This window comes from Trichoplusia ni, chromosome 8, assembly GCF_003590095.1.
Source record: "Trichoplusia ni isolate ovarian cell line Hi5 chromosome 8, tn1, whole genome shotgun sequence".
NCBI classification, from domain to species: Eukaryota; Metazoa; Arthropoda; class Insecta; order Lepidoptera; family Noctuidae; genus Trichoplusia; species Trichoplusia ni.
This window is the reverse complement of record NC_039485.1, coordinates 854,923-870,529: the sequence shown is the minus strand read 5'-3', so window position 1 is coordinate 870,529 and position 15,607 is coordinate 854,923. Positions and strand designations below refer to the sequence as shown.

Here is a 15,607-nt window from a genome sequence, read left to right as displayed (position 1 = left end):
TTGATTGGTGCATGCCTACTTAAAATATAAATGCTTTTAAAAACAATTTAAGCAATGCGAGCAACGCATTCAAAAATTGCCCTTCAGAAAGAACATCGTATGCATTATTTTCGATATTAGTACAAATATTCAAAACTTTCGTGGGTCAGTTTTATAATTATTTATTTAAATACAGTTTACTCATGCATTTTATCGGGGTAGCCCGACCGGACCTAATCTGAGACCGCAATCAACATATCAATTTTACTATGCATGCGTATTATCTGCACTTGAAACACGCGCGGGAAAGTTTTACAAATTTCACGACGCTCTGTATTTTCTATTTTTATATCGGTGCGTCTGCACTCCCAAAAATAGACGTTTTGTACATAGTATATTCTCCATTCTCTTGACTTGAGTACGTAAATCCTTTGCTTGTGATATAAAAAAATAGAAAATCAAAAACATTTAAAATGGTAAGTTAAACTTTTTACTATCCAGCTATTAAAAAAATAAAATACGATTGGTTCGTGTCAGTTTAATTCATTATTGTCAAAATTCTTTCACGTGGAACTATTTCTCGATGCTCCGGAGGGAAAAAAATATCTGAAATTGATAGTTTAGATTGTTACGAAGGATCGAACATGAGATCTATATGGACTAGGGTCCGTGGGTACGAGGAAGAGACGTGGGTAATTCTAGCTCTTAAATATCCATTAGTATGCGAGAAAGCGCGAACAATTTGTGCTTCTTCAGGCTTAACTTTGTAGGTCGGTTATTGCTTGTAAGCATTAGTTAAATTTAGATTTATTTTGACGTAGTTACGGCGTACACATCTGTTGGTGCAGCTTTTTGTTGGTCATCTTGCAATTATAGTTTATTGACATTCTTTCGTAAATGAAAAGTCTCAGAAAAGCTCCTCATACCACATGCTGCTTTGGTAACTGCCCTGAGTGAATGGGAAATTGTATAATAATCTAACACTGAACACCAATACTATTTACTTCCTACTATTCATTATAATTATATTATATGCCGTATCATGTTCAGTGTAGATTCTCATAAGACGCAAGTTACATAAAACTACCTAGATTACAAAGGAGCTTCTCTTGATTTTAGTTCTTATATGAAATTGATATAATTTTCTCAATACTTATTTAATTTAAATTGGAAATTATCGTAAAATACCGATAGGTAGTCCATCTACGAAATTTTCATGCGCATTTCACAGGTGCATACCCAACTGTAAAGAGTTGCGTTGGGATGGACACATTTTGCTTCCATTATTAAAATTTCCGTCCTGTCCATTGGTTGCGGTCAAAATGTTAAATCAATAGCAGTATTCTTAAAAAAAATGTAAAGTGTCTACGGTTCATATGGCCAAAGCGAGCAATGTAGCTCTGGTATAACAATCACCATATAGTGGCCATACTAATGATATCATCGTCGGACTGGTACGCAATTTCGCATCGTCACTGTCTAAATCAGCTTTTAGTCACCCTTTAAGAAAATTCCCTAAATCGAGACCATACCTAGTAGCAAAGTGTCAATTTCTTGCTCAATTTACATCCGTTAATACGAATATATTTCGCTCGCGATACATCGCTTGAGCGATTTTATTCTGAACACCAGATGATTGGCATTCATCTTGTAAGGTCTCGGGATCTTTAATTCGTGTTAAAGATTTCTAGTTTCATCCTCAGAAGGTAGCAATTTGTTTATTTTGTCACGTCTTCGTATTAGAGGTAGTCTCACTGTTGTGCAGGTGTCCTATTCAAGAGGCTTTTCAGAGCCCGTTATGTAAGAATACATTCCTTTTTCCTTTTTGTTGATTTGGGTTTGATTTTCTCTTCGCCACATATTCCTTTGTTCAATATTAATATGTAGATTTTCTTAAACAAAACTGATCATTGTGTGTGTTGTGTGCAGATCTCGCAACAAAAGAATGTTATTTGTTTGACGTTTCGCTAGAATAGAAGTACCTCGTACAATGACAACATTCTGAAATGTTTTTTTAATGTTCATTTTGACATCAAGAGGAGACTTGTGTGATTTTTTTTAAGTTTAGGTACCTGCAGCATGAAAACTTTTTGAAGCTAATAAAAAAGTTTTAAAAATGTTGGCCGTTCATAACTTTACAGGTACAAATAATGTTTCCAGTTGCAACTTGCCCCATTACTTCGTCACAGACCCTTTCTTAATTGCAAGATTGATAAAACTTTGTTTTATTTGCTCCCGAATCCTTCAAAAAGTTTTAATTAACTGTTTTAAGTATTTTGAATATAAATTAGGAGCGGCCTCGGACAGCAGACCGTGTACACAAGTTCTTCAATACTTCTGAAAATTTGTAACTTTGAAGTTTGTACTTCAAACAAAACAGCAAAACAGACGACAGTACCTAATGTTACATGAAGGACGTACCTATTTCAGGTTGTCATGATCACTTTTGATTACTGAAGATCTATTTTTCTACAAATATCTACAATATAATATAAACATTTCACAGAATATAGGAAACATAGGTAATTTAAATAGTAAATAGTAGACCTTTAAAACCAACTTATCATGGTTAAATTTTGAATACAATTTAAGTCTGTAGCAAACTTCATGAAAATCTCTTTGACAGTTACAAGACTGGTATCAAAACATTCAAATAGACAAAGTATTTAATTATTCAAAGTTGATTTAAACTAAATACCAGAGTCTGTAACTAGGTACTAACCTAAAACTACTAGTAACTATAAACTATTAGTAACTTTGATTACTTTATAATAAACTTAGGTAAATAGGTACTACGAGAATTAGTTACTGTCCTTCGAAAAGGTGAAGGCCACCAAGACATGCCTTAAGTGCAAGTAATAAAAAATGAGTCGTCAGAAATTTAAAAAACTTCCGGCCTAATGATGGCTGAGAAATATTAGCGCAGAATTCGGGCCCGTTACTTTTAAACATGTTTAAAATCTACATCTGTAACTCTAGTACATCTATGAAGCTCTATCTGAAATGTTTCCTCCACTAATTCACCATTGCGTCGAGGGTTTAGTTACACAATTCCCTCTCCTATTGTCCCTAAAGTATTGCTTCCATCTCCAATGACCGGTCGGTTTATAATTTACTTAAGTTTTGAATGCCGACGGAAACTGACGACGTCCGGTCTCGAGGCATCGGACACGAGTAACATGGAGGGTCCAATACTCAAAGCGCACAATGGTCCCGGAGCTAAAAGGTATATGCATACTACGCTTCAATGGGAATGTTCGATTCGGTTCAACAACGACGCCACTTGTATATGACAAAGTGAAAACCTCTAGATTTGAGTGCTTTGTACAAGCAATATTTGTAAGAATGGAAATATTTGTATGAAACGTTAATTGAATAGAGTACAGTTCAATAGGATGCAGAAGTATATGAATTTTATAATTATGGAGTTTTATAAAATGATATTGCGCAATTAAATTTTCAAATTAAGTTTATGATGATTAATTTATTCGCGAAAGAGCAGTTTATTAGATCATGGAAATTTCCAAATGATTTCACAAAGTAAAATAAGTATTCCATTTGGTTAATTTGCAGGCAGATCCTGTCCAGCCCCAGCTTCAGGAGTCAGGCGGTGGTGAGGGAGCCGCTGCGCCACAACCCATCCAGACACCAGCCAGCGAGGAAGTAAAAGTTGTGAGTAACATTACAACGGATAGTTTACAAGGATTGCAAGATTAAAGATTTAAAAAAAGCGTAATTTTGTTCGAAATGTCATACGATAACAAAGACTAACAGTTATTCATACAGTAATAGGTTATTTTAGCCTTTAGATGTTCCACCTCTGCGCAAAAGCCTCTACCCTTATACGTTTAGTTACCTCCCTGATATAGAGTTTAAATAAAATGACAGCCAAAACAATATTAATACATTGAAGATGTTTTTTTTAATGTTTCTAAGATGAAGCATGTCTATATTATTTATTTGTATCCTCAGGCCGACCCCGTGATTACACCCAGCGAAACGGGAATCAAATCAGAAGAAGTAAAGGAGGCCAAACCAGCAGAAACTGTTGAAGTTAAACCAGATGTGCAAAGCGTGCCACAACCGACGCCTAATGGTATTCAGCTTGTCGAAGACAAGGCTAAAGAAACTGTAAGTTAATAGTTTTCAGGAACCGAAACACGAAAATCTTATTTTAATTTTCGCAATCAGGCTAGCGTCCAAGTTACTGTGAAGAACCAGTCAAGGTTTATTGATGATATTTTAAATTATCAGTAAAAAGGCTTTTATGCTAATGTTACGCCGTGTAAAGGATAACAACGAAATTAATATTTTGTGATAGCAGGGTGATTGGGCTCAGAGGGAACAAGAGCTTCTGAAGAAGATTGAAGAATTAGAAAAGGTCAAAAGCGAAAGGACAGAAGACGGATTTAAACTAGAATTAAAGGTATGTAAAATTATTGTATTAGCAAATAATTCCTTGAGAACGAGAAATCAGGAAAACATATATTTGAATTCAAATACTTAGAAAAATAATAAAATAAACTCTTACTGTATGCGAACCCCTGCAACTACATTTGTCAGGACTTTAAAAGAGGCGATAACCATACTTCTACATTTCTTCTGTATTAGGAAATCTCGCTTCCAGCTAGCGTAAAAAATTACATATAAGAGTGATAACATCTATCTCGGTCTATTTGAAAAATTATGTTAAATTTTTTAACTGTTAACTGTAATAGTTAACAAATTATGTTAGCAGGACGTTATTTACATTTGGAAACATTTGGCCTCGGTATCATAAAGATCGGTATTAGAAAAATGTATGTAAATTATTTTAAAACATTTGTACCAGCGGTTTTTACATTTACTTGAAATACTTAGGAATATGTTCATAGACTACTTTGTGTTCGCCACACAGGTCCGTGAAGAAGAGATCGACCTTCTCAAAGCGAGGGTCAAGAACTTGGAGACGGAACTTCAGGCTGCTTTATCAAAACCTACCGGCAAGAACCATGAGATGATTGAAAATATTAAACAGCAACACGAAGAGGTTTGTCAAAACATTTTGCTAACACAACACATTTATGGTGAATACTTTAGGAAATTGGTCAAATTTTATTTACGTCATTCTGAATTCCTGCACTTTATTTTTTCTCACTCTATTTATCAACATTTTAAACTGATAGAACATAAATTCGGATTCAGAATAAAATAAAGCTTTTAGCTGTAAATTCGCGCGAATGTCATTGTTATGTAGTACAAACGTAAAATAAAGCCAACTATTCAAGCTTTCCGTAAATCAGGATCCATTGATTTATGTATTGAGCATGTGTGCGTTGCCAATTGAAAATTATTTTGTTGGTTGTATATTTATTATACAATATTTGAAGTTTATGTAAATTACGCAGTTTTGGGGCTAAACCCAAAACTAACTGCACAAGTTGATCGAGGTTAAACTACGCTTGATACAGACGGTCGGTGGATGGGTGACGATCTATGTCAACGAGTTCCTCTGTGTCACGGAAAGTACGATATATTGTTGTTTCCCGCCGTTATTAACAAATCTTTGACCACCATACTTGTTACCGTTAGTCAGAAGCTAGAAAGTTTGACCAGTCTTACAAAGGGTTATCGTGTAGCCCAGGTAACTAGGTTGAGGCGGTCGAGGGTAGTTGATCCTTGTAAAATACTGGTACTTAACTGCATCCGGTTAGTCTGGAAGCCGACATCAACATAGTCGAGAAAAGGCTAGGATGAAGATGATTCAATATTTTAAAGACTATTTTAAGCTCATGTAATATATGTATGCCATTCCAGTTGCTAAGCAAGGCTCGTGGAATGATCTTCGATAAGACTAAGATGGTGAAGAATCAGGAACTGCAGATTGAAGCTCTGACCACGCAAGTGCAGTCACTCAAGGACATCAACGTGATCACTAAAGATCTGCTGGAAATTAGGAACTCTGAAGTCAAAGCTATGGAGGTAAATCAGCGAAATGTCATTAAGTAGTTGTGCTGCTTTAATTCATTTTTAAGGATTTTTCAAATAAAAATTTAAAGCTATAGTGCCACGGCAATCTGTGTCGGTAGATAGTCAGTAAGTGCATTCTAGATTTAGAGAACGTTTACATTCACGAAGTTTGGTAAGCAGTCAGTGAAGTTCACTTCACTGTCTGCACAGATAGCTGAGTGGTTGTGGTCATCCGCCAAATCACGATGTGTCGCGAGTTCGATCGCTGTGTAGGACAAGCATTTGTGTGATCCACGACTGCTTGTCCATAGTCTGGGTGTCTCTGTGCATGTGACTTGAATGTTTGTGGAATCCCCCGGGACACAAGGATTCAATTCCTGAATGTTTCCTAAATTGTAGGATCGTCTCCAAGCGATGGAAGCTCGCTTCAAGGCGGAGAAGGACAGGTACGGGCTCGTGCTGCAGCGAGCGCAGACCAGCACCACACTCAACGATGACTTGAAGAAGGAGTATGAAACACAACTCGCCATCTTTAAGGTCAGTGCTAATGGCTGCTGTTATTCTTGATACAACTGTCCCAACCCCTCCAGTCAGATAATACGCAAATGATGGAAATGACATTGCGTTTCGATAAATTACGTGACTTTGATCTGTCATCTCCATATTCTCCATACGCGTAGTACAAGTATTTACGTGATCCACGAATGCTGGTTCTGAGTCTAGGTGTATTTGCATGAGATTTGAATGTTTCAAGTACCCTGCGACATAAGAGTTAATGTCCTTAATGTCTCCCACATTGTTAAAAAAAAACAATCTGTTTAGAATGCTTCTATCCAAGACATCCAAAAAACCTTCTTGACAACGTTTGTCTTTAACAGGAATTGAGACAGAAGTACGAACAGCGAGTGCAAGCATTGGTCGCAGAAAACGCCAAGCTTAAAGAGTTAGCGGATTACAAAGCAAAGAACAACACCGCCGCGGGGGCCGGCACCTCGGGGTGAAGCCGCAGTCTGTCGCAGTATCAGCCATACCGAATATCAAATCATCCATATCATCATAACAAACTTCATTAACTCGCATTTTATAGCTGTAATCTGAATTCGATTTAAACCTATTTTAATTTAAACTCCTTTTACTATCGATAAAGTATTCTTTATCATCTTTTGCCCTTGCAAAGATTATCAATTTTTTTACGTGAAAAGTTTATCGATCATGTTTCACAATAACATCTACAGATGCTTTGTAAACACGATGTGTTAGATTCTCTACATTATTTTCCTCATTTTGAACCTATTAAGCGGAAGGTACTTAATTTTCTCTGATGGAGGGTAGAGGCTATGAACGCTATCTGCAATCAATATGATATTTAAAGCAACACTTATTTGGTTATAATCGTGTGAGTAAATGCCAATACATATGTAGTGCGCTGTCTTACTTCCTCACTACAACATCTCCGAAGTTATCGAATATACTGGTATCATTCGGGGACTCACTCTATTTGTATCCCAAACGGTCCTAACCTGTTGGTTGTAAACCATTTAAATTTATTTTTGTTGTAGATCATGCATTGTCCGTTGTGTTGTTTTTTTATTGTTTTTTCTTTACTGTGGCGAGTGGCTTTTCTAGTCGTTTATAATAAAGGAAGGTTAACACTTTTAATTAAGCCTTTTTATACAGTTTTGTTTTATTACTCTGATGTAAAGGACGTATGGTACGCGAGTTATTCATATTTGTATTTTTAATGTACGAGTATCTGGTCGTAAATACACATAAATGATATGTCCGAAGCTACGTTAACATGTATTTGAACTTTAAGCTTAATTTGACTTAACAAATCAGTATGAGATTTTCTTCTATCAATAAAGTATTTTTTTATTTTCATATTACTTTAAACTACCTTTTTGAGTAAAACTAGGGTTTTGTGGAAGCACGACTCTACAAATCGTAAAGTTTTCTCGATTTTAATGGAACGTCTTGTTATGATCAAAAATAAAGGGTCGAGTTTTCAATTTCCAGATAACTTTTATCAGCCGAATATTTGACGATTTTGTTTAAAAATTTGTCAAACCGCCATATTAATTTCTCAGAGAACAGGACGTTGTTGATTGAACAATTGGCCCTTAGCACAACTTTTTGTCATTTGAAGTTCCAATCAGTTGACCCCAGAACATAAGTCGACAAAAGAATAGTAAATATGTCGCTTAATGAGCGCCATTCATGAGTTAAGAACACTTGCTTCTTACGACATTGGCTGCCATTACCATCACAAGCAATCCTAACTAAATTATCTGCTTCTGGACTTGTCATTTGATGAATAATATCTCGGCCAAGGACACAATCATTATGCCATTAAGTTTTTTTTATTGTATTCTATTAAATCTATGGTTCATAAACTTTTTTATTAATGATATCAAGTGCCATAAACAAAGTGTTGGCACATAAAGACTGTTTCGAAAGCTTGGCGCATTTTTCATACATTTTTGTAAGTTTATAGTATGCATATTATGTATGATTAAAAAGTAGCTACGTATAATATTTGTAATAAACAAATTGAATTAATTGTACTATTATTTTATTTTATTTGTTTTAATCTGTTTTAAACTCGTAGTTGTGACTAATTCACTTGTTTTGCTTAAATATAAAATTTTACTAAAATGCCTTTTATGCAATTTTAAAATTACACCTAAGGTTTTTGTAATTAGTTGGAATTAGTTGGTAAACAAACCTGATTGAAGGTTGTTTTTGCACAGGAATGTGTACTGGAGCTGAAAATACGCATTCATTTGCGATGCGAAGATGCTTACAGTATGTCGTAAGCCTCGCAAGACATCCTCCTGAATACACATTGTTTATGTACAAAACGCAAAATATGCTCAAAAACATAGCTCCGCTGAGACGTTTCCACCAGAGCTGCGCTGACAGAGGAGGAGCATAGCGATTATAGCGATTTTATTGGTTCTATAATAACTCCCATCGCTACGCATTTTCGCACACCTCTTGGTGAAGCGCAGCCTAAATGCCAGAAAGAATGTACGAGCCGAAATAAATTTGAGAGAACGAAATTATTCTTTTCCCAGAATATTCGCTATTCATTGTACTTAATTAGCAAGGAAAAGTGTTTAAGATTAATCATTCACGTATCTTATATTGCCAAATAAAAGGTGGGCAAGTAAAAATTTGGAAGAAAACCTTTTTGGCATTTTGCCCAAAACTAAGAACTCGACGGATTACATGGTGAACTAAAGTAATGTGTAGTAGCCGAATGTTGTACTGAACAGGTAGGTTATAAGTCTTACGTAAATGCACTTATATTAGGTATACGTAGATGTATATAGTTTAGGAACACGTGGCAAATAAATTGGTTCTTTAACATTAGAGCCAAACTTAGAAGAGCAACCTTTTGCCAACTTTTAGTGATAATTGAATTGGCTTGGAACTCGAACTTCTCTCAGTAAACATTTCTGATGAGAGCCAAAGAGCGCGTCAATACCTTTTCTTGGTTTTCACGTATCGTAATATAAACTAAAAACGAGTATATTTGCAAATAGAAAAGTTAGTTGCATAAGTTAGTGGAAAAAGTAATGATAAAGTAGTTTGATTAAGAGTCGGATTTGTGACTGAGGGTTCCGTAAAATAGGCTAAAAAAACAAGCGGCTAATGGGTAACCGGTACTAAATTTTCATTTCTTGTTTTATAGCGGAAACCGAAATACAAAATGTGTGAAAATTTCAACTGGCTAGATTCATCACGGTTCATGAGATACAACTAGTGATAGACGGACGATCAGACGGACAAACAGCTTAGCCTTAGTAATGGGGCTCGTGGAAATCCCGATTGTCTCGATATCACGGTTCATGAGATAGAGCCTAGTAACAGGAAGGCAGACGGACGGTCAGAAAAAAAAAAATAGCGACTCTTAGCAGTAGAGCCTGTTGTAACCCTTTAGGTACGGAATCCCATTAAATGAACCTTTGTTTATATTAAGTAGGTCAGTAAAATAAACATTAAAATGCGTATTCCAGAATAGTATGAAGGTAGATGAAAAAGCAGAAAAATCCGCGATGACTCCTCGGTCTGCCGGACCTTAAGGGACTAGACGCAGAGAACATAAATAGGAAATAATAAATATTAACAAATATCATACTAATATATGATTATAAACGCAAAAGTTTGTGTGTATGTATGTTCGTTCCTCTTTCACGGAAAAACGATTGAACGGATTTAGACACAACTTGGTCCACAGATAGTTTACAACCAGGATTAACATATACCTAGAATAGTTTTTATGTTCTCGTGAGATCACTTTCATATGTAGCGGGAGGGCCGCGGGTAACAGTTAGTAAAACAATAAATCCACAACACGTCGAAGTCAAGTGCAAAAGATTTATTATTTCACTCACTTTGCCAGACTTGATAAAAGTCAAACAAAACCATGACTTTGTAAAGTTATACATTCTACAGGGAAAATTAGACCATTGAAATGCCGATAACTACGTACCATAAATATACGCAACCCTTATTAATAAGATCATAAAAGTTATTTAAAAGCATAATATCAAAATACCTTCGTTAATTATAAGTAAGGGTCCAATATTCACCTGTTAGAGGGCAGCACTGCGCATGCCGTGACTGTAAATGTCAGGCAGTATTGTGTTAGCTAGCGGGTGGCGAGGGTGTTCCCAACCCCGGTCTACAACACGACGCGCGATCTAACATCACGACTCGATTATGAATAAAAACATCAACAATTCAATTGAGTACGTCACTTAGATTCAATTAAATACTTTTTCGATATCAAACCTGAAAAGAAAAACACTTTTCCGGCGTAAATAGTGATTGCAGTAACTTTTTAAGAAAATACCCGCTAAAATTTGAATAAAGAACTGTAAATAGCTGTGGAATATTGTGTTCTAATATTTGCCAATTGCATCGATTGATTAATACATATTGAGAAGTAATTAGTCAGCAATTTTCACCAAGATGTGGTGGATTCTCCGTCGAGCCCGGCTCACCGGCGCGTCGCTGTTCAGCCAGGCTTCAGGCACCAACAACAACAACAATGTTAAAACAGGTATTTATAATAAACAAATTAATTATCACGAAATGAGAGTGGATTGTTTTTAGACACCAAATTAAAGGAAAACATTAATCTGTGTAGTAAATAGTGTTGTTTTTGATGCAACTACATAGTTAAAAGCGTCTTGCGTTAATCTCTCTAACTTTGTAGTATGAGGTATTTTAATGGTGATTATTTTACTCAAATTGGTGGTAAAATGAATTGAATCATCATTCTTTTGTCTAGTATTATTTTCGAAACTAGTAATTGCTAACATCATTATAAATACTTATTTCTAGTAAAACTGCGTCAAATACAATATTCCTAAGGAAATATTGCTTTAGTTTCTTCAGATATTCGGTTGTATAATATAACGTCACGTTTATTATAGCCACCAGGTAGCTAAGAAGATAATAATTATGTCGAGCTATATCTCAAACTAATATTGGTTTCCAAGGCTCTTACGAACGAATATGTATGCACAGGTGCAAGATTGACACCAACGAACGGACGCAAGTGCCAATGTGACTTCTTAAGAAATACCTACTTTCTTGACTGTTTGACACCAATGATAAACGGTGAAGGAAAAAGTCACGAAGCAATATGTATTTCAAATATTGAAATCTGAGATCGACAATCGCGTAAGATATCGCAGTGATAAATGCATAAATCAGTTAGTCGCGGCAAATAGGGTGTTAGGTAACGAGTAAAGGAAACAAAAATTTGAAACATCAGTTAATAATGTTTCCAATTTTTCTTTATCTTTATAAGGGTTTGAGTTAGAATCGACGGTTTGCTGGTATAATAAAAAAATGCCATGCAAATTGGGGTACGGACGGTTTATTAATAAAAACATTTATTTTCTTATGTAAAGCCGTAACAGCAAAACATTTTTTTTTTTTGAGTTAAAGCATGTCAATAATGACGTGGGAAGCGGAGCATCGCCTCTCAATCCCTCACAAGAAGCCATAGAGTTGTGAACCAGATTAATTTGGCCAGAAGACATCGTCATCGTATATTGCTCTATTACGTTATTATAGTAACGACCTTACTATTACGATATTCCGATATTTTTATGGTATCTCTGACGACTAGCTATTATGAGACAGTAATGTTTTTTGTAGGTGAAAACAGGTTTTTTTTGGTGTGCCATTTACTTATTTAAGTTTTCTGAAGGTAAAATTTTAAGTCCTTAAGGCGAAGATGGCATAGTACCTACAGGCCTAAATTCAATTTATTTTACAATGTATAGAATCAGTACCTACAAGACAGCCTACGTAAAAAGCGTTTAATATAATCCAAAAAAGATTTAAATTGTTCTTTCATGATAATTTCTTTGTTAACAAATGGCTTTAGGAATAAATTAATTCTTTTGTTCACGTTTAAAAAGATGGTAGGTAATGACATTTTGTAAAATTATTTAGTCCTCGCCTACGGCATTATTCATGTCCGACGTAGGCGAAGCGAACATTCGTTATCAAAGAATATATAGCACGGCTTTTGATCTTTGACCACTTAAGTATATGTTGCTTTTTCAAGCAGATTTACCCACTTATGTTGTTGTCACTTGTACGAGTACTATGAGCTCCTGAAACACGCCTGCCCTCATGGAGATGACAGGACAAAGTCACGTGAGCTATCGAAAGGAATTTCATCTTCATACATTCTGCGTTTCTGATGCTACTTGGCTACTGCGTTTTGCGATATCTCATTTCACGTTGATCGTTCTGCTTGTTTCACGTGTGCATCTACTACTACTGCTATATCATATCAATTTATAGTTTTGCATTTAATCCATAGACGCTCCAAATTAAAATTTAAATATTTCAATATCTTCAAAAGTACCGGCGTTGTTAAACCCTTTATTTAAGCTAAATAAATTGTTAAATATCCATGTGCAAAACTGACTTGACGCGTTAGAAACAATCTTCAAAAGAAGGAAAACTTTTTCTTTTAACGTATTTTAAGAAAATTCTAATTTGGTGGTCGCTTTTCTTCGAAGTTTTATTTAAAATCCAATTTGGGCTTTCTGAAAGAGCAACGCAGATGTTGCATTCAAAGATTTTTTTATTTTTTTTAACAAACCCTGTTTCTACAATGCTTGCTTGGTTACCAGAAACCTACATTTCGCAGGCAGTTCTGAAGTTCGAATCAACCTCTAAACTGCTTCGAGAAAAAGAGGCAGTGCTGCTTGCTATACTAGGCGGGACACAGTCGTGTTGCCTTAATTTCATTAATGAGCATTTGTACCTTAATCGATTAATAACATTATTACACGTTTTGTTAAAATTGTTTTTACAATTTTGCAGGCTACAAAGACAATTTAATTTCAGATTATTCTACTAATTTGCTTGTAATTATTTCGTAATTATAATCTCGCTGTAAGGCTTTGTATATTTTAGTTAATTAACGGTGTTTTCAATAATTTATAGTGTAAACATCTAGTAAAATCTACAAGTAAATAATGTTCTAAGCATTTTGATATTACGAAGTGTCTAATCCTAATTAGCTATTTACTTTTGCTGAAATAATCTTTTGACACCCGCCGTGTTATGAAGTTATTTCGTAATTTAAAGCGATGAGTGACACTTTTCGAAATCTTTCTAAAGGTTTTTTGTTATGTGCACCTAATTTTATAAGGCATTTCATGGTAGTTAATCTTCTGTATTTAGTAGTAGATCGATATGAAAGTAGAGGGTATTTACGATTATTTTGATGTGAATTTTTATCTGTAAGAAGAATTAACGAAAAAAAGAAGTAAAACGCATTACTGCATTTACTGCATTGATTATAGATTATGGAATAGTCTGTTGATATTTTTGACAGATCTTCTCTATGACCTGTGTGCCAAAGTCATTATTGTAACGTTTTAAAAGTATTTGAAAAACGGCCTAGTTGGAATAAAAACCTTGTTATTTTGACCACTATCAACAATTAAGTCAATTAATTGACTAGAACGACAGAAAGTATTTAACAATATTTAGGTACATTTGATAAAATGTATTTTGTAAATGTAAATTTGCTTCAAAATTGGAGGTAAAACCAAACAAACTTCATATATCATGTTTATTATCATAATAATACAAATGTGTCAAACAAAAGGGTCACTGGGTGTTTAGTTTTTAGTGTTATTATGTTGAGGCCAAGTTGTTTCGCTTGCCAAGTAAAATAAACAGTGTTTTATTGAAGGCATATTGCAAAGGGCGTTTCAAAGTGGAGTGACATGGGTACCTTTATTAATAGTTGGTTGAATATTCACAATCAGATTTTATGGAACATTGGAGGCTATTTAATAAGTGTTAACTAGAAAGAGTTTGTTGATGGTATATTGAATCGCTTTATAAGGAACGAGCATAGTTGTCTTCCCACGGGAGTACTATATTTCTTTAGGATAAAACCTAAAGTAAAGGGAGTGAATCTACACTGATCTCTCCGAAAGTAAAGTAACAAACATAATTAGAGAACATTCGTTGAGACACGCTATTTTGGTAGCTGGCAAGTCGCGCTGTTTCATGAATCTTCCCAACATGGCCAACATCCATATATTGTGTCGCCGGCCATAAATTTACCTTAAATACGTGTATCCATTAATATTCATGCGGAAAAATATGAACTTTAAACGCATCCGCGCGAACATATCGAAGCGAATTAAACGAACGCTTACACTCGCGGTTTCACACTCAAAAAGTTTGGCTTTTCACCAAATCTATGAGGAAAGTGAGAGGAGTACTGACGCATGTAGTGTGCTGTCTCACTTCTGCAATTATATTCATGTTCTGTGATGTTTTTTTGAGAAAAGAGATGGTGATAATCCTCCTTAACCGACAAACTTTGTAATCCTATACAAGTTATAACTCAAACGGCTCTAAAATTGTCACATAAATCAAACGGATCCAAATGACATTATAAACCGCATTGCACGACTCATTAAATAATTTAAATATTTCTTGAAGGGGCTATACAAACATTAAGAAAAGCCTTTGTGGACAATACTCACATCACAATCTCTTCGCGCGCACTGAGTACAGAGTGGTAACCTATACCAGTCAGCTCGCCGTGACATCAATGTTGGAAAGGAAAATGTCTCCTCGGCTCCCGATTTACAGTTACTTAACAAAATTTAAAGATTTAAACGATGTGTTTGTTGACTGAGAACCTTTCGCAGCTATTATTATCAGTAACAGTAAATATTATGAAATACAAAAGATGAAAACAGTTTTTTTGAGAATCACTTGACTGAATGGCTACACCTATTATAAGACCAGAATAGAGGTCTAAAAATAGAACACTAATATCTTTACTCGGTAAATAAAACTTTGAAAAAATGTAGGTAAGCTTTTCGGCTTAACGCCTCTCATACCGATTTAGTAAAGTGTGTTTAAGTGAGTAATGACGCTGTCTACTTATTACTTACCGCTTTTAATCAGTGCGGTACCGAAAAATAATAGTTACACAATATCTAAAACAGAATTTCAAAAATCATTTATAGACTGTATATTTCAATGCAGTCCTACCAAAATAGAGTGGAGAATATTAACTGGGCTTTTTGGCTGTAATGAGCTCAGGTGTTTCTACGAAAATATACGACTGACTTCAAATAAAATACTATCAAGCCAAACTTGA

The 15,607-nt window shown here is 35.0% G+C and overlaps 1 protein-coding gene across 3 annotated transcripts; it reads left to right on the top strand.

Annotated features, from left to right (window-relative positions):
- Positions 1-323: 323 nt before the first annotated feature.
- LOC113496492 (epidermal growth factor receptor substrate 15 homolog) lies at positions 324-8,493 on the top strand. Of its 3 annotated transcripts, none has more exons than XM_026875731.1 (8): positions 324-455; positions 3,553-3,651; positions 3,952-4,110; positions 4,301-4,405; positions 4,877-5,008; positions 5,776-5,940; positions 6,328-6,465; positions 6,807-8,493. In XM_026875731.1, the coding sequence occupies exons 1-8, from the start codon at positions 453-455 to the stop codon at positions 6,927-6,929; spliced, it is 924 nt and encodes a 307-aa protein (XP_026731532.1). In that variant the 5' UTR covers positions 324-452; the 3' UTR covers positions 6,930-8,493. The 3 variants fall into 3 exon arrangements, with proteins under 3 accessions (XP_026731532.1, XP_026731531.1, XP_026731530.1); XM_026875730.1 differs by lacking the exon at positions 324-455 and adding an exon at positions 486-671 and having other exon boundaries at positions 4,304-4,405; XM_026875729.1 differs by lacking the exon at positions 324-455 and adding an exon at positions 486-671.
- The last annotated feature ends 7,114 nt before the right edge of the window (positions 8,494-15,607 follow it).